This window comes from Pituophis catenifer, unplaced genomic scaffold (assembly GCF_029215685.1).
Source record: "Pituophis catenifer annectens isolate HBS135680 unplaced genomic scaffold, rPitCat1.0.hap2 SCAF_6, whole genome shotgun sequence".
In the NCBI taxonomy this organism is placed as follows: domain Eukaryota; kingdom Metazoa; phylum Chordata; class Lepidosauria; order Squamata; family Colubridae; genus Pituophis; species Pituophis catenifer.
Genome location: NW_027256886.1, coordinates 71,227,166 through 71,247,492, shown reverse-complemented (window position 1 = coordinate 71,247,492; position 20,327 = coordinate 71,227,166). Strand labels below are relative to the sequence as shown.

Sequence of the window (20,327 nt, the reverse complement as noted above, 5' to 3'; positions counted from 1 at the left end):
TTACAAAGGAGAAAAGATTTTTCCTAAAAATTTGGATAATTGGGAAGTTTTCCATGCCAGAGCTTTAACCTACAGTATTTCAGAACAAGGATAATTTAAGGCTATGTTAATGGACTGATCTTTTTTTTTTTTTTAAATGCTATTTTTCCCCCATAGCCTTGGTTCTCAAACTGCAAAAACAGGTCATTTTGGAATCATTTCCTAAATGAAAAAGCGCTCTTGTTAATTTATGCACAGTTTTGATAGTAATATATTAATTATAAACCCTCTCTTTTTCTAGCTTTCTCTTGATTGAAGCGTGACATAAAATGCTACAGCAGCCTGGCTTTTCAAAATGGTTAGCGATAAGCATTGCCGTTTCAGTTGCCTTCATAGATTGCTTGGCCCAAAATGATGATGGTAAGTGTTTGCTTATTTTTTTCCCTCCCTGTTACTACACAGTTTTATATAGAGTCCCATGAGAGAGAGAGGGAAAAAAAAAGAAAGAAATGATTGGAACAAGCATAACAAATACATTGCAAGTTTCTTTTCCATATCGTAAGAGGATTTCAATTTATGTTTGCTATGCAAATTGCTTTGTGAGAACATTCTCAACCGCCAATGGCCACAGAGTTAGTACATAGTCAATAAAAAGCATAGCAGTTCTTTACTGCAGTGTTCCCCAATTTTTCCGGTTTCACGGACTGGTGGGGGAAGGGAGAGAGGAAATGGTTCTGTGCAAACATTTGCATGGACAGCAAGCACTTGCACATGCGCATGGAGCTTCATTTGTGTGAGCGGCAGGCGCACCCGCCTCTCACACAAATGGAGTTTCATGCATGTGCGCAAGTGCCCCCTGCTTGTGCAAACTGAGGAGTGCAAGCGTGTGTATCTGCTGTTTGCATGGTCCAGTTCTGAGCGGGCTGAGTCCTGTGGGTTGTGTACCCACTCCTTTACAGTGCATAAGTCCATAGCTTTTAACTGGAATGTAATGGGGACAATCTGTTATCGTCTGTTTGTTTGTCTTAGCATTATTTTTGCCACTGTTGACAGAAGTGTAAATTAAGATACCATGCGCTGGCATTCGGTGAACATAGGGAGGCATTGATTTTCTGTACAATTGGGATTTATTTGCAAGCCAATACAATTGTTCTAAAATATCTAAAAAGGGTTCGAGGAAATGGAGTGAGAGCAAATAGCACAGCATACTGCTCAAACTACAAACTGTACGTTTAGCTGTGGTCAAGGAAATAAAATCAGATTGATCCCACAATAACCAGATTAAACAAGTAAGGATGACCAAGATATTTATTAAAAATAGAGATGATAATTCCTGGTGAGCACCTGTGTAGAGGGGGGGGGGGGACAATTCAGAATAACGTATTCCAACATTTTAATCATTCCTTCACTGCATGGATCCAGTCTTTGTTCAAAGGGGATCTTTTGGAATCTCCTTGCAGTAACAAGTGTTGGAAGGACTGAATCTAATTAAACAAGGTAAAAGCCCTTTTGAATTTTGGAGGTTTTAGGCAGCTATGATATCTAGGTGGTTGGAGAAGATGTGCAGAGTGGTTGAAGAAGGTGTTTCTGGGTAGAACAGAAAAATCTGATTGTGACTCTTAAATCAGTGGGCTGCTGCTTGAAATGCCCTAATGCACATTTCTGCCCATCAAACCATAAAGTTGCATTTAAGCATATCCTGCCTGACACCATAAAGACTGAAAGTTGTTGATCATAATTAAAGGGATCAAGTTGGCTGGAAAAAGGGAAATGGGAAAAGATTAAAATGTGGAAGTTTTCATTTTGAGTAGGCCTTCTTCATAACAAGGAACATGTTCGAGATTCTTTAAAAAAATTGTTCTCAAAAACTTGGATTGAACTCTTTCCAAAGGAAGCAATAACCTGTAGATATATATCCCCAGCTTGTCATCACCTAACTATTATTTGGAATATTGCTACTGCTAAGAATAATGATTTCCAAATGGTAGTTACTTCTTCAAAACCACACAGCATCAAACAATACATGTTGTCTTCCTTGTCTAACCTCTATGAAATGTGGCAGAAAGAATTTGGCATAGAACGATCTCTTTGTAGAACTGCTGTTATGTATGGATTGCACTGCACTCTTAATAACAATAGATAGCAGCATCCATTTTTTAATCAGCATACCAAAAGTTGTGGTGTGAGTGGTGCGGTGGCCTAGAGGTTGAGCTCTTGCCTCACAACCAGGAGGCTGTGAGTTCGATCCTAGGTAGAGGCATATATTTCTCTCTCTGGGCACGATGAGAATATATCTGATGGATATAACTCCGCATTGGCGACAGGAAGGGCATCCAGCCAGTAAACACTCAGTCCCATTCAGTTGCCCAGACAAGGGATTATGGGGTCATTAAAAGAAGATGATGATATCAGAAATTTGTGTGTGTATCTCCAGCCTTTTTGTCTCCTAGAAATTGTGGGAATTAAGGGACATTATTTACCTATTTGGCAACAAAATGCATCAGGCTGCCTTACTGGCTTACTCCACCAGGTATAAACATGTCCTCTAAAGGGCCATGATTCATTTAGTGTGAGGAGCGAATGTCATAGCCTTCCTAAATCAGAGGTTCTCTGGTACTTATCTGTAAGGTAAGGAGAAACTACCTGGCTAGCCAATCTGTATTCATAAGAAATTTTGCTTCTTTAGATTACTTCCTTTTGTTCAGATTGATAGCTGCATTTATCAGAGTTTTACCTGGTCATCAATTGATGGATCTAAAAATTCTGTCTTGAAATGGGGTATTCAGGTGTTAGTGTGTCGAATGCTTGTATAGCACTTCAGGGCTAATGTCCACTCTAATTGTGCATAGCCACTACCATGCTTCAATGTTGATTTTATAGTGACATTAATGGTAGCAAGAAGTATTTGATTTTTTTATACAAGTGAAAGTAATTCTCCTTACTGACAGAATTTTCTCTCAGGGGACAGGAAGAAACATATATTTTGGTTCTTCCTTCCACAGAAAGAGTGAACTCTTTCTGGCCCACACCCAGTGATATTTCACAGTATATCCAACAACATTTTGGTGGGTTTTGGTATGGTTCTCCCTTTAATATCCATGGAAGAGTGTGGAATATTGAGATTGAAGGAAATATTGATATATAGAGGCTTTTCTTCGGTATCACTGGGGAAATAGATTAACTTGAAATGTATAAATTCTTATTTAAAAAAAAAAATCTCTTCACATTCAGTAAACTCACATTTACTGTTCCGGTAGTTCAAAACTGATCAAAAAGTAAATTTGCTATAAAGAAACTTGATTATAACCAATTATTTTGCTTTTTCATCTACTTGGCGGATATGTTTCCTTCTGTTTTTTTTTTTTAATCAAAAATGGATCTCCATTTGGTAAAATATAATTCTTTTTACTAATACTGTGTTTTCCCGAAAATAAGACCCTGTCTTATATATTTTTTGACCCCGAAATAAGTGCTTGGTCTTATTTTCGAGGAGGTCTTATTATTTTGGAATAATAATAATAAGGGTTCCACTTGCCATCTTACCTCATTTTCAGCTCTGTCTCCCTAACCCTAACCAGAGGAAATGGTGGAAACCGGCTGCGCATGTGTTTAAATATTTTCGTGGAGGGCTTATTTTTGGGGAGGGCTTATTTTAGTGCATGCCCTCAAAAGCGCGATTGGGTTTATTATCAAGGGATGTCTTATTTTCAGAGAAACAGGGTATTATATGCTGGAAGATTTCTACTTTGTATATTTATGAAGTAGAAATCTTCATTTCTACTTCATATATATATAAAGAAACCCAGCTGCCTTTCTTACCTCAGGCAGACTAGAATCCACAGTCTTCTCGCTTCTAGTTTAAGGCCTTCTTAAGCATTAGACCAAACTGTCTCTCTATCTCTCTCACACACACACACATAACTTAATAAAAACATTCAGTTTAAATTATCTTCTAATATTTTCTGGGTTTCCTTTTGTGACTTGCTGTATTTACCATTACAATTTCATGTTATTGACAATTATTTTAATCAAAACAGTTCTTGAAGGAAACTTGCAGGTTTAGGAGCTACGGTTGCAAAATGTGATTGTTATAGTATAGTACAGAAGCCTAAAATTGCAGTGACGATGTTCCCACTTATTTTTCTTTCAGGAACCATAACTATCATTTTCAACATGAAAAATGTACTGTTGTAACAGAATTCTTCCTCAGTTTAGAACGGCCAGTGCATTCACAAATGAATAAATATTTTAATATTTTAATGTGGTGTGTTAAAATAACATAGATGTCAATTTAAAGGTCTGTGTCCTGAAACATGCTGTTGAGAATAGTTTTAGGAGGGAGAAAAGAATCCTAAGTAAGTAAAGAGATTTTAAAATTATAAGAAAATAAGGAAAATACATCCTTGATTTTGGGGTTATTATACATATCTGAGGAAAGAAGGCTAAGCTGATTAATGAAGAAATTACTAGATTCTTAGCTGCCAAATCTACCATAAGTCAGCCATGGCAACTTAGACAATTTAACAATCAAAAATGGCATTTAAAGGTATGGCCTACAATTATGGTTGAAAGCAATCATAGCTACAATTCTAATTATAAATTCAGACAGGGTAGAAGCACAGTTTTATCAAATCTGCTATGACTATATACTATAAAATAACAAGGTGTTCCCATATTGTGCTATCTAAATATTTCGAATGTTGTGAATTTCATGCTATTGGAGTGAAGTGAAATAATATTAGGAAGACTTCAAGATTAAACACTGTAATTGGAATCTCCAGAATTTCTGAGACTTCGGGAGTTGGTATTCCTCTTTAGAATTCAGAGTTGGGAGGAAATATTTGAACTCCCTTTTTCTTCTTTTTATTAGCCTAAAATGGGGAAAGAGTGAGAGTTGACTGGGGAATTCTGGAACTTGAAGTCCACACATCTTAAAAGTTGCTAAGGTTGAGAAACTCTGCTCTACACAATGGTAGTCCTAAATTTTAGTTCACATTACTTCTGTGTCATGAATTTTATTAAGAACAGACTGGATTCTTAATGTGGGACATTCTGTGCATCTTGAATTTTTAAACTGTTCTCCTTTCCTTTCCTTAGAATCCAATGAAATTTTGCTGACCCTGATTAAACTGAAAGGAGCTTTTGTCCATTTGCCTTAAAAAAGGGCTGATATGAGACCAACAAATCTCTCATTCCATTTAATGAGGTTGTTTGTAAAGTTTATTTGTGGCACCAGAATTAATACATACCCCATCTTACGATGGCGAAAGTACAATCTGGGGAGTTCTTTCTGATTTAATTTAGCAATTTATTCACCATCTTCTTTTCCCTTGCTACAACAATTCATACTCATGCATTTTAGCAGGGCCAGTTTACTTTATTTCCTGTTTCTCAGACAATTAGTTTGCAAATAACCCTAAACCTTTGCAATGGAGGCACCACTTGTTTTTGTGTTGGATTTTGCAAGCCAAATCTTCTATAATTCTTTCTTTTTCAGAGTTAAGCAAATTAAAGTGATGTAGGTAATTAGTTTTAAACAAAGTTCTGCCTGTCTCTCCTTTCCAGTAGACAACCTGAAACATCCTGATTTTGAAGTAGAAAATTTAGGAACAGAGCAAATAACAAGTTGTTTTCTGCTTTTCATTGACATGTAGGTCCTTGTAGGTCCTTATCTTGGGCATTTTTACAAAACCTCCACTTTTTAAATTGTGGATAGTTTATCACAGGGATCTAAACCAGCTTTCTAAATATATTTGGTGTGATCTGGGTCTCGTGGATGCAAATGAATAGAATATTTAATTAGCAGATAATTCTGGTTCTGCTGGGATTTAAGCAGTATTTCTCAAACTCAGCAACTTTAAGTTCTGTGGACATCAACTTGCAGAATTTCCCAGCTTCCGGCATTCTGTTGGGAATTCTGGGAGTTGAGGTCCGCACATTTTAGAGTTGTTGAGGTTGAGAAATATTGATTTGTGTATTCAATTTCTGTTGTCCTTCCCTACTTCTTAGGTCATACATCAGTTCTTAGATCATCCCTCAAAAGTTGTGAAGCATTTTGATCTTGAAAGACCAAAGAAAAAATTGTAATCTTTCCAACATTCCTGTGGACTGAAACTTTTCTGTTCCCATTCTGAATATGCTTTCTGTCAAGTCCTATGAATCAAGAAGGATGTGCAGAATTACTTCTGAGCAGTTTACTTTATTGTTCCTCATCTATAGGTAGAAATCTTGCCAAACTGCTTTGAACTACTTCCATCATTAAATCTATGATCTAAGAATTGCTAGGGAGCAGCCATCTTAATTCTATCCCAACCTAACTACCTAAACTTTGCTGGCTTTTGACCCTCTGGCTCTTGGGAATCCAGACTACATTCCACTACACTTTCTTTCCTAATCTTTGATTTATAACTGACAGTTTCTCAGTATTTCATAGAATATGTTATGGGCCCATAATCTTCTTAAAGAAAGATATTTTTGGGATACTCAGAACTAGAGCAAGACTTGATAAAGCAGCTCTTTATAATTTTAACACATAAATATAAGCAGTAAAGCTTCTGCCTTTTAATACAATTTGATGGTCATACAGAAAAGGTGCTACCAGATTCCCAATCTTTGCTACTGTAGATCAACATAATTTGCAATGCAGATAGGCCAAAAACTGAGCTCCTGCTTGAACAACATTCTTTTAGAGGAAACTCCAAAGGTAAATGTAAAGGTAAAGGTTCATCTCGCATATACGTGCTAGTCGTTCCCGACTCTAGGGGGAGGTGCTTATCTCCATTTCAACGCCGAAGAGCCAACACTGTCCGAAGACATCTCCGTATTCATGTGGCCAGCATGACTAAACGCCAAAAGTGCACGGAACACTGTTATCTTCCCACCAAATGTAGTCTCCATTTTTCTACTTGCATTTCTTATGTGCATTTGAACTGCTAGGTTGGCAGAAGCTGGGACAAGTAACAGGAGCTCACCTGGTTACGTGGCACTAGGGATTCAAACTGCTGAACTGCCGACCTTCTGATCGACAAGCTCAGCATCTTAGCCACTGAGCCACCACATCCCTTATTGACACATCCTAAGAGGCAGCAAAAAGATCCAGAAAAACCTATGCTATTGTTGCTGTCCAAAGGACATTTAGATTTTTGCAGGCTACATGAAAGGTTTGCCTTGAAGTCCAGCAGCTCTGTTTTGCTCCAAACCCTAATTATAGACTAGATTTGGAAAATTATTCCAGAAGATTACAACTTGTCTTCTTACCAAAACTTATTGGTAAGAAAATTATAGTTTAAGCTTCAGGTTGTATCCCTAAAGACCACAAGAATCAAGATGGCTGTACTTTGTGTAGCCTTTAAATTTATTTCTTCATTCTTCTCTGGATTGGTACAATCTAAAATGTTCCAATCTGTGGTAACTAGCAGCAGTAACAAAACATCATCTGAAAAATGTTGGATCTCACCTGCCTTTCATTGGAATCTACACAACAACCAGCCCAATACACAGGGTTGTTGTTGTGGAGAAAATAGGAGAAGGAAGGTGTGTTGGGTATGTTCTCTGCCTTGAATTGTCCATAGAAATAATAAAGGTACGATACAAATAAATAAGATAAAATCAATCTCTGAATTATTACAGTGTGGGAAATAAAGCAAGTGGTTAGATCTGCTATTCATCTTATTGTTTGTAAAATATTTTGATGAATAAGATAAAGCACAAAAGACTAAAAGGAAAACTAAGATCATATCACCACAAATATATACATTTGTAAATTTGCTAGAGGCATAAATACAGGATAAGCTCCATACAAAATAACAGATGACCTGCAATTGTCAATGCATCACGGTCAGTCACCTGTACATTGCAAGCAACCAATCAAAATAGAAACAACATCCTTCCAAGTAACTAATTAAACAACATCTCCCAGGAAACCCACAAGTGCCAACTAACCCGCCAAGTCGAAATCTTGCAGAAACCACAAGTGCTGAAAGGCAACCCACATATCTGTATTGCTGAGGAAGGCTTGCTGGGTCGTGGGATGAAATGACTGCAAAAAATCTGATCGATACTTTGGAACATCTGACTTTTCCAATGAAGGTGCATTCAAATAGCATAGCAATTATTTCATTCTGTTTCCAGCCCTAATCCTTCGTAGGCCAGTTTGAAGCATTCAAACAATCAACTGTGTTTCTTCCGAGAACACTAAGAAACAGATGGGGCACACTGTGAGCTCTTTTTCCAGCTATCTAGTAGAATAGCTTAAAATTGGGCAAACAATACCTTATTCCCTGAGTGCCTATATCTGCTGGCTTAAAATAAAAATATCCTTATCCTCACCCTACACCAAGGGTCAGCAACCTGCGGCTCTGGAGCTGCATGTGGCTCTTTCACCCCTCTGCTGCGGCTCCCTGTGACTTATAATATATGTCACAACCGCCAATATGTGACACCTGCCGGCACACAATTTATTGAGCTTTTCAATCCCCAGTAGGCCAACCATGGATAAATCCAAAAAAAAGAAAAGTTTCAGAAGAAAACAGAACTACATATGCTAGTTCTGTGGCCACTCAAGAAATAGTCAGGCACAGGAAGAGTTTTGTGGCTCCCGGTGTTTTCTTTTCTGTGGGAAACGTGTCCAAATGGCTCTTTGAGTGTTTAAGGTTGCAGACCCCTGTCCTACACAACAGTGAACAAAATGAATTGCTTCCCCCACCTCCCTCCTTCCCTCCCCCTCTGTCTCTTTCTTTCTTTCTTTCCCTCCCTCCTTCCCACTCTGCATCTCTCCATTCCTATTTTCAATGCATGCAGCATGCATTCATCTGGCCATTTGCAAATTAATATTATTATTATTATGCCGTACTTTAGTTTTGAAGAAAAAAAAAGGTACTTTGAAATTTGCATAGGCACACACGTAGCACCTATAAGCAGCTCTTTAAATTAAAAGTGTCCTTTCCAGGAATTTGTTACTACAGTGTTTCCACAAATTCTGAAACTCTGCTTTTCCTTCAAATGTGAAACACTGAAAAGCAACAGCAGCTCAATAAACAAAAAACTTGTTATTTTGTTGCAGAGAAAGTCAATTTGCTGCAAAGCTTCCATTTGTTTATGTTAAAAAGCAGGAAAGACATTTTTTTTTCCAATAAGGTATTTTTTACAATAGACCTATGCTTTTAACAACTCTAATATATATATAAATAAGGGAGGATGGTGTAGGCTGAATTGAGCACCTGAGTAAATTAAATAAATGTTGAGTTGACAATGCACAATCAACAGATTTATTTTGATTGGAAGAAACTAGGATGGTTTGCGAAAACATACTAATAATTTTTTATTACGTTTTTATTAGTTGATCAAAGTATAAAATACAAAGAAAAACTAAGAAAGGGGGAAAAAACTAAGAAAAGGGGAAGGAAAAAAGATATAAAGTTAAAGGGAGAAAAGAAAAGGAAAAAGGCACCAATTTCCGACTCTCTTTAGCACAGTAGAAGATAACAACATTTCAAACAAACTTTTTGCTTTTACACAACAGTAGTAACAGTTGCTACTATAACAATTAGTCTATCTAGTTAACAAAAACAAAATCAAAGTTTCATCGTTTTTTTTTTTTTTTCATTGCAAGCACAAAATCTGAAAGCAATTTCAGAACTGAGACATGGATAGATATATCCTCTTCTTTGGATAAAAGAATCAATTTAACCGTTTCTGCTGCTCTTTGCTGTGGGAAATAATATATCATTCTTTTCTTTTTTTTAACCTTAAAGTGAGAAAAAAACACTTTATTATTTTTTAGCTTGGAAAACATGTTAAGAATTTTTGAACTTCTCACACATTGGTCTCCAGGAAGGGAGAGCTCTTCTGGAACAACTTAATCTTAATTATCTAAGCACTGTTTTTCATCCTCATACTAGCTGTGGAATTCTGGAAATCCACAAAACTTTGATCTAGAATAAAGACTGCTGCATTACTTCTGGTCACACTTTTGTGTTAATTGTTGAGCAACTATTTGAAAAATGAAAAGTTAAAGATTTCAAAACCACTTCCAGTGAATTGGTATATTGCCAGATAAAAGGAACTCTGTTATAACTTATAAATGTATTTAATCAAATGTTTTCATTTGTTTCCCAATTAATAGGTCTCCAACCTAATTCAAAATCAACACCATACCAATTTTTTTTAAAAAAACAACAACAACATGCAGATGTAAAATACACTTCACTCAGATTTACTCTTCTGAGGCTTCAGTATTAATGTATTAATTCATATTTGTTTACTATATTTAGCCAGTAATATCATATGACAAAAGATTTACTTTGCAAATACTTATCTGTTATATCTAAATCACTATATTTTCCCCAGGAATGATTAATCTGTCAAACCTGGGAATATTTTATGGTCTTTAATAGCTTTTGTTGATATATTGAGGTTTAGTTTACCAATTATTCTTCACTGAAATGGCAAAGCTAACAAGTACATTATTTTGAAGAAGCTTTGAAAAAATATTAATTATGCCACTAGGGCATTTAAGTGCCCAGTATTGATAGTGGTGTGAAAAATCATTTTTATTCCTTCTCTCTCTCTCTACTACCCACAATCTCTCCCCTGCACTGGAGTTTATAATTATACTGTCTGATGAAGGGTTCTAAGAAACTCAAAAGTCTTACAATAATTAAAGAATTTTGGCTGGGTTATTAAAATATATTTCTTCCATGGATTCCACATTCTTTTCCTCTGATTGCCTACATGCTTTCTATGATTGTTAATTTTGGGGGTTTTGTTTGGGAAAGAGTACTAATGTTAAATATGCACATCCACTCGTATAACAAAAGTTTCAAGTAAGAAAAGAATCCAAAGATTTTGCTTCTTTGAAAGGCAGAAGGTAAATATTACAGTTTTACAGTCTTGCCTTGGTTACCAGAGGTGGTATTCAGCAGGTTCTGACCAATTCTGGAGAACTGGTAGAGGAAATTTTAAGTAGTTTGGAGAACCAGAAAATACCACCCCTGACTGGTCCTGCCCCCATCTATTATCTGCCTTCTGAGTCCCAGCTGATTGGGAGGAAATGGAGATTTTGCAGTAACCTTCCTCTGGAGTGGGGAGGGAATGGAAATTTTACAGTATCCTTCTCCTGCCATGCCAACCAAGCCATGCCACGCCCACCAAGCCACACCCACAGAACTGGTAGTAAAAAAAATGAATCCCACCACTGTTGGTTATGTTATTTAAACCTCTGGATACTCAACAACTACAAATACAATTCTTTAATTCAAACAAATGTACTTGCTCCTGACTTCTGAATGGTTCAAAAGAGATTGTTATGCTCCTGTTTCTTTTTTTCTTCTACTGATTAGATGTTCTCAATTTTTCTGTACATTATTTCATTTTGCACTTATGCTATGAACATATGCTCCAGGCTTCATAAATAGCTTTGATTATTGGGTTTTAAGTCTGCTATGAATCGATCAAGGTTATCTTAAAATCTTAGATTCAATTCAAATTCCCTAAGCACACAGGCAAAATTTAAAAGTAGGCAGCATACAAAAAAGGAATAAGAATGAGAAAATTCTAAGATAATCCATGTCAAATTCCAATGAAAGTTCTTTGCAGTTATAAGTTTGGTGATGGGATTCCATGGAGGTCTTCACAAACTTTCATTGTTCCCACTGCTTCCCATATGAGTAATATCTGACCATAAGCAAGAAAATTGGGTTTATGGATTCCTTTCACATATTTTTCCACCTCTTTCTTTCTTTCTTTCTTTCTTTCTTTCTTTCTTTCTTTCTTTCTTTCTTTCTTTCTTTCTTTCTTTCTTTCTTTCTTTCGTGCTTGCTTGCTTGCTTGCTTGCTTGCTTGCTTGCTTGCTTGCTTGCTTGCTTGCTTGCTTGCTTGCTTGCATAGAAAGCCCTTTTCCACCTCTCGGTCAAGGAATAACTCCTTGTATTCTTTCTCCTTATTTAAATAGATCATTGTTAATGACCTATTGGGCACAACACTTATCCTTTGTCCCCAATCATTCTCTAAAACAGGTCAGAATAGGAGATATAAAACACTCCAAAAATAAAAGGAAAACTCATTCTTTTCTATTTTCATTTCCTATTGTAAAAGTAATAGGACCTCTGAAGGTGCAGATTGGTATCAGTTATGTTGGCATATGTTTTGGGATACACTACTGAATGGGCCTTCAGTTCTCCTTGCTTGCCTTTAGATATGTAGTGACCCCTGATTTATCAGTCGCTGGCAGCCTTGAGACTACATATTTTTCAAGTCACAGAAACTATATTTTAAGTACCAAGTCCTAGAGAACATTAGTGAAAGGAGGATATCACCTTCAGGAGTATGTTTTATGAGCTTCTTGATTGTACTTAATGGTCTATAGCTTTGCACTACTTTATTTTAAACTAAGTTTAATTTTTACCTTTGTAGATACAGCTCATTTATTAGCTTCTATATAATTGCAATTGTCAAATTTTTGCTTGATGGAAATTATTTATTATTGAGTGCAAAAAGTGCATATTCTGGTTTCTCTTCAGGTCATATAAATTGCATCTTCTGCATTGGGGTAAAATTGTATTGGCTGAAGTAAAGATAAATCAGCTTTTCTGGGTATGTTTTCTCAGAAGTAGATTTTTAGATATAAGGCTAGAAAATCATATTTCCTCTGATCAAAGTTTTATTTACATGACTTTTTTCCTGTTCTCTCTATGGATAGAAAGTTTAACCTATCGTTTCAGTTAGGACTGTTTTTAACCATAACATATAAACTGTATTAGATAACATAGAAAATTCATCTTCTATCTTTAATATAAGAATGTATGTATGCATGTATGTATGAATAGGTATTAACTTCAATTCAGTGGAAGAACATTTGCAATATATTTCCGATTCTTTAGCTGATCTGAGATGAACTGACAATCTATTATAGAATCATAATCAAAGCATCCTTAAATCTAGGAATGTCTTCAGAGCGAATACAATTTGTCTTCAAATTGAGGACACACAACTGAATGTTAATTTTTTTTGCCCCATTTTACAACCTTGCTTGCCACAGTTATTAAGTGAATCCCTGCAGTTGTTAAGTTAGTAACATGATTGTTAAGTGAATCTGGCTTCCCCATTGACTTTGCTTGTCACGGGTAAACACATCACCCTGAAACACTGCAGCCATCATAAATTTCAGTTACCAAGTGTCCAAATGTCGATCATGTGACTATAGGAGGGTGGCTGCAGTAGTCATAAGTGTGAAAAACAGTCATACGTTATTTTTTCAGTGCTGTTGTAACCTCAAATGGTCACTACATGAATCATAAGTCGAGGACTTCTTCTTCTTCTTCTTCTTCTTCTTCTTCTTCTTCTTCTTCTTCTTCTTCTTCTTCTTCTTCTTCTTCTTCTTCTTCTTCTTCTTCTTTTTCTTCTTCTTCTCCTCCTCCTCCTCCTCCTCCTCCTCCTCCTCCTCCTCCTCCTCCTCCTCCTCCTCCTCCTGCCATATCTGTCATCGGACATTGGCGATCATATTGGCAATCCTATGTTGCTGGCGAGGACTACTGTATCCTAATTTAATAATTAGGACACAAATATTTTTTCTCTTACTTAACAAATCAGATCTTTTAAATTTCTTGTTAATTAGGTATATCTTTAATCATTCAACATAATAGAACATGGCAGTAATGTGTGGAACTGTTGAGTTTAGCCTATGTCAATTATTACAATAAGTAAATTAAATAATGGACATAATCAACAATTTGTTGCATACAGTTTTAATATATGGACTGGGTTCACACATCTAACTAAAACGTGGTTTGTTTCATAACAGTTCATTCAATAAAGCATAATTGCTTCAGATGCTAAAGGCTGCTTTAAAAGTGTAACCAGACACTTGTATTATGGCTATGTAAGATTTTACGAATATAGTTGTATATTTTGTATGAATTTTTCCTAAGATACGCATGTTCGCATTCTAGTTTCTCTGCTATTTAAAATATTGTATGCAACTATACCTAATGAACATTTCCACCATCTCTGCTTGAACGCCTTTTCCCAAAATACATTACTTATTACATTTATATCCTGCCTTCTTTCCTTCAAATGCTTCATGTGGCATACATAATATTTCTTCCAACTTTGTTTTTTCCATGGTAGTTAGTCTTACGAGGAAAGTTAGATAGACAGAGAATAATTAGCCAAAATCCCCCAATGAAGTTTCATGATCTCTTCAGAGGTGGGATTCATTTACCTTCCCTACTGGTTCACAAATGTGAGTGAGCGTGCTCGTGCACCCGCTTCGCTTACTCATGCCACCTCTGCGCATGTGCATGGCCTTCTGCGCATGTGCAGTAGTTGCGCATTATGTCTGGGTGGGTGGGCAGAGCCTCCCGCAGTTGCTGTTACCGGTTTGCACGATCCGGAGAGAACCGGCTGAATCCCATCACTGGATCTCTCCCTAGTTTATATCTTGATTCTCACATCACAATGTATAAACTTTATTATTCTGAAACTCTGAAATCCTTTGAGATGGTTTGGTTCTTGGATAAACTGCAACATGAGTTATCAATTAGAACCTGCTTACTTGTTATTAGGGCTCTTAAAACAATTCAAGAAATTGGTTGTGGAATTAAGACTTAGCTAACCTTTCATATTTAGCAAGCAAAATATATTCTTTTTGCTTTCTGTAAGAATTGATGTTAAAGTTGTTGAGCAAATGTTGTGCCAGTGCCAGGGGGAAGAGTCCTCCTGCTGATAAATGAGGAAGGTCGGCATACACAGGGAGGAGCAAATTCATAATTTTTCTGTATTCTCTCACTAATGCACCTTGCCTTGGTAAAGTTGGCAGTGCTATATGGCTCAGAACAGGAAGCCAGCAAGGTGAAATGGTTTTAATACATCCACTTATAAATACTCATGGTGTCATTAAGTCTAGCATCTAACTTTCTAGTATGGCAGCTGTGAAGCCTTACAGGGGCACCATATTCTGCTGCAGAGTAGACCAATCCTAAGGCTGATGATGGCTGAAGCTCCCATTTAGTTCCACATAATTTTTGCAGTATGTTGTTCCTAGTATTGATTTTTGCCACTGTATTGTCAAGGTGTTTCTTGTAGGAGACTGTCCGATCCAATGTTACTCCAAGATACTTTGGATGGGGTGCCTAGGAGTAAGTTATTGTTTAAGTCTTCATATGCTAGCTTGTTGTTAAGGTGAAAGCACATAGTTACTTTTTTGCTGGTGCTAGGAATGAACCTCCAGTCATTGAAGAATTTTCCCAAGATTTGAACATCTTTGGACAGAAGTCTGTCAGCCACCTCCATGTGTTTTCCTTCTACTGTTATGGCCAAATCATCAGCGTATCCAAATTTGGTTTGGGGATTTTCCTTCAGGATGCTGAAGAAGGAGACTGATTCTCTAGTCAACAGTTTTATCTATGAAACCAATATGAGGGAGACATACGGCAACAATTATGTCAGGGTATGTAGATTTAATAGCTGTAAGATGATGAGAGGTTGTAAGCAGAGGCAACTGGAAGCTGATGCAATGAGAATGAGGCAGCAGGATTACTGCCACTTTACTGCGTCTCCCTTCTCCTCATGTTCTCTCTCGTTCTGTATCTCATTGCTCTCTGTGTGTCAGTAGCTGTATGATAAGGTATTTAACCACATATACTGTAAGTCTGTAAATATTAAACCACTGTTAATTATCTAAAGGCTCTGTGTGCTGTGTGCTGTGTTTTGCTCCTGGGTTTATCTCATAATACTAGTCACACTGCCTAAACTCTGACAAATTATGTATCTCAAAGATCCCACTGCTTCACTTTTAAAAATGTTTTAATTTTTTAAAGAGTTGAAACAAAGTGGAAGGTGTTAGTTTGCTCCTGCAAACTCAAGAGGGGGATATTCACTTATGTTTATTTGGCTAACCAAACAAAACTGCTCAGTCATTCTATCACTTTGTGGGACAGATCAGCGTCAGGTGCAATGCCCTGTGTTAATCACAACCTCAATATTCAACTTCAATATATATAGGACTCTGTATTGGAGGAGATTGGAGTATGGACTAATCTCTCCTGGTGACCATCCCATTTCGTTTAAAACTGTCATTATCCATAGGTAGATTTGCTGTCTTGTGAACATAGTCAAATTGTAGTGCCTGCAGAAATGCAGCTCTCATAATTTTAATTGTGCAGAGGCAAAACTTTTCTAAGGCAAAATTGGTGGCATAGTTGGGGAAATGAGAAAGAAAAAAAAATTGCAGGACCTGGATCAATGACAAAATAGAAAGAAATTGGCAAGCAGGTTCAAGGCAGAGCCTATGCATTCTAGTAGGGGGCAGTTGACTTGCCTGACAACAGCTCATTTTTTTTGTCATCATAACATTGTCACCTGTCAGCCCTGGAGGCCATCTTTTTCTTTGGAAAAAGCACAAAGTGCTATGGGAAACTGGGAGGGGGTAAATGCATCCAGCGGTGGAGATATTTAACCATAATAACATTCCTTTCTCTGAGAGTCAAGGACATTAGGCCCTGCACCTGGAGTGACATGACTGGGAGGCATCTCCAGTTGGGATGGTGCAATTATGGACCATGCGATGGACATGTGGGTGCAGGGGAATGAACTTGGACTTTCTTTTGGGTGGGGAAAACCTGGAAGCTTTCAGATTCGGTTTCCCGATGTGCCAATATGACATCTCTAATAAAATGCAACTTTGAGGAACTTCTAGCCTCGGAGTCTTCTTTCATTGATGGTGTTACTTGGAAGCTGACATTACCTTTGCGTTGTAATTAGAGTGGTGCAGTCACCTAGAGGTGGAGCTCCCACCTCACAATCAGGAGGCTGTGAGTTCGATCCTAGGTATTTATTTATTATTTATTTATTTTGTCTCATTTCTATGCCACCCAACTCCCAAGGGACTCTGGGCGGCTTACAACAGAGAATAAAACAATGCAACAATATCCCATACAAAAGTTAAAAGAAAACATTAAAACATTAAAATGTTAAAACACATACACTCCAATTTGTGACCAGGTCTCGCAAGATCACTCTAATGAGATCAACGGCCCCAGGCCTGCCGGAAGAGCCAAGTTTTCACTGCTTTCAGAAGGCCAATAGGGTGGGGGCGGTCCGGACTTCAGGAGGTAATTGGTTCCAGAGAGCCGGGGCAGCCACAGAGAAGGCCCTTTCCCGCAGACCCGCCAGCCGACATTGTTTAGCTGACGAGACCCGGAGGAGACCGATTCTGTGGGATTTTACCGGTCGCTGGGAGCTATGTGTTAGAAGGCGGTCTCGAAGATAGCCTGGTCCTGAGCCATGTAGGGCTTTAAAGGTAATAACCAATACCTTGAATTGCGCCCGGAGACCAATAGGGAGCCAGTACAGCTCGCGGAGAATTGGTGTAATGTGGGTATATCTAGGCGCACCCACTATAACTCGCACGGCTGCATTCTGAACCATCTGAAAAGTAGTCTCCAAATACTTTTCAAGGGTAGCCCCATGTAGAGCGTGTTAGAGGCAGATATTTCTCTCTCTGGGCACACTGAGAATATATCTGCTGAACAAAACTCCGCATTGGTGACAGGAAGGACATCCAGCTATTAAAACACTCTGCTAGCTCCATTCAGTTGCCCAGAGTCCACCCTGTAAAGAATTATGGGGTCATTAAATGAAGATGATATTACTTTTGCTCATTTTCTTTTACACATTTTTTTCTTCTATTTGATGGATTCTATTCATTCTATTCAACTCTGAAGGAATGAGTTCAGAGTACATTGAAGAAGTATACATGGTGCTCATGATAGCTTCTTAGAAGGTTTTTAAGTCTGCCATCAGCACCCAGCTTCTCGGGTATGTGGCTGTCTCTTTCTGGTGTCTTATGACAGCTCCAGGACCGTAAGCATTAGTGGAGCCTATTGCAATAAAGATAAAGGTAAAGGTTCCCCTCGCACATATGTGCTACTCGTTCCTGATTTTAGGAGGCAGTTCTCATCTCCATTTCAAAGCTGAAGAGCCAGCACTGACCAAAGATGTCTCCGTGGTCATGTGGCCAGCATGACTAAATGCCAAAGGCGCACGGAACGCTGTTACCTTTCCATCAAAGGTGGTCCCTATTTTTCTACTTGCATTTTTTACGTGCTTTCAAACTGCTAGGTTGGCAGAAGCTCGGACAAGTAACGGGAGCTCACCCCGTTACGCGGCGTTAGGGATTCGAACCGCTGAACTGCCGACCTTTTGATCGACAAGCTCAGCATCTTAGCCACCGAGCCACCTCGTCCTATTGCAATACGCCTCATTTAAATGCTTATCCTCAGCCTAGGATAATATACTGTACACTATTTTGGAGAAACGTGACCCAGATGAATTTGTAAAATGTAAGCACCTTCCATTTTAATGTGATGCTATTTGAATAACATCAAGTATGAAAAAAATATTTTTAAATGCATTTTTAAGGGAATGGCTGTTTTTTTTTTTTTTTAATACTCTGCATAATGTGAAAGTTGTCCTTCATTTCCTCAGCCTGTTCATATTTTCAATAGAAGAGAACATGTGTCGCTTAGGATTCATCTGCTGAGTCCTTGATGCTCTCTGGACTTAGTTGTTTAGTTGCAGATGTTTCATTATCCAGTTAGATAACATCATCAACAACAACCAAGCTCAGAGAGCACCAAGGACTCCACTGTTCATATACAGTATTAATCAACATGAATTTAATATTTATATATTAAAAACAAACAAATATTGTTTGTTTTTATATAAAGGAAGAGTGTTTCTTGAGAGTACAAAATATTTCATTCAGAAAATTCCCAGAGAATGAGATTCAATTTAAATGCTAGTAGGTAAAAGGTCCTAGGTTTTTTTTCTTCTTATTCATTTAGACTTTATTATTCTTTCCAGCATTAAAGACAAAAACGAAAATTGTCATCGTCAGTCAGCAGTTTGCATCTGGTTAACTTTTTGTAAGGTCCTTTTCTTTCTGCCGTCTCATTTTTTGAATCTTTGAACTACAGATTTCTGAGTGCTGCTTCATACCACTGCCTAATTTACAGTCTGAACCACAGCCCAGTAATCGAGTGTAGCTACATGTACAGTATGCTACAGTTTGCTAAATGAATGTCAATGAATACAGTCTAAAGCTCACTGTCACTCCTTTAAAGGGACTTTAGAATTGGATCTCTTAGCAGGAAGAGCTAGGAGAAAGCGTTGCTTATACTATTTTCAATACAGATGAATTGTACTACAATTTGGCTAATGTAAAGGGATATGGCAGGCTTATCCTAATTTTCACAGCTGTCCCTCTGAATCGGCTCCCACAGGAAATGAATAAGGCCATGTCCCCTTAACATTATGTTACTTACAAACTCGACTGATTTGGATATACATTATGGATCTTTATAATGCTGCATATGTTCTATAACTTGTCACTGGTTTTGTTTTGTTTTTTTTTAAGAAAAAAAAAACTATTGATGGGGGAAATACTTAATGCACATTGTTCTGTATTTTGGTTTGGTTTGGGTGTGTTTTGCAAAAAGCAAAAAACAAGAAATGTGAAGCTTAGAAAACCACTAGCTGAGTGTATTAGCTGATGACCAGAGATTCTGAATTTGTCATAGACCACCAGTACCTGCCTTACCAATAAATTAATAGATTAACAGAGTTGGAAGGGATCCTGTAGGTCATCTAGTCCCACCCCCCACCACCACACAAGCAGGACACCCTACACCATTTCTTCCAACAACTTCTGAAGGCAAGCTGTTCCATTGGTTGATTGTTGTCACTGTCATAAAATTTCTCCTTATTTCTATGTTGAATCTTTCCTTGATCAGTTTCCATCCATTATTAAGATGGAATTGGTCTATTAATTTGCATATTTCTATTTACATTTCTCCTAATTTGGAGAAAGATATAGGTACCATATTGCTTATTCCAAATTGTAGGATTTTTTTTTTTAAAAAAAGAACTTAGGTATTGTACAGGAGTAAAGAGGATGATCTTGATGGAGAGAAAGAAGATCTGTTAGTGTGACAACAAGCAGAGAAACAATACAGAAGCACAGATGAGGGGGAAGAGATCTAAAAGCAACTCAGAAACCTCTTCAGATTCACATAAAGGTAGAAGACAGAAGAGGAAGCTCACGTTCTAACTTGAAAGATTCTGTTACTATGTACATTCTTAAAGTAGTTTTAGGCATGCTTGGCATATGTTTCTTGGTCTCTTCTACCTTGTAAGGCTGACAGGGTATGCAGTTTTTTTTGGCAATTGTGTTAGAAACACCGAGGCTCTTCCAGGTTGAAAGGATTAGCCAGTGACATCACTGTTGCCCTAGGGACGCCCAGTTGGGGGCTCCTTTCACATCCCTGGCAGGAGCAGGAATGAAGGACAAG

General features: G+C 37.5%; 1 protein-coding gene across 1 annotated transcript in view; it reads left to right on the top strand.

The window, feature by feature from the left end:
- Window positions 1-308: 308 nt before the first annotated feature.
- PCDH15 (protocadherin related 15) overlaps window positions 309-20,327 on the top strand; it is a 403,619-nt gene continuing 383,600 nt past the window's right edge. The window contains exon 1 of the mRNA XM_070946499.1: window positions 309-399. Coding sequence (XP_070802600.1) covers window positions 309-399 — 91 coding nt within the window. The remainder of the gene's footprint in view (window positions 400-20,327) is intronic.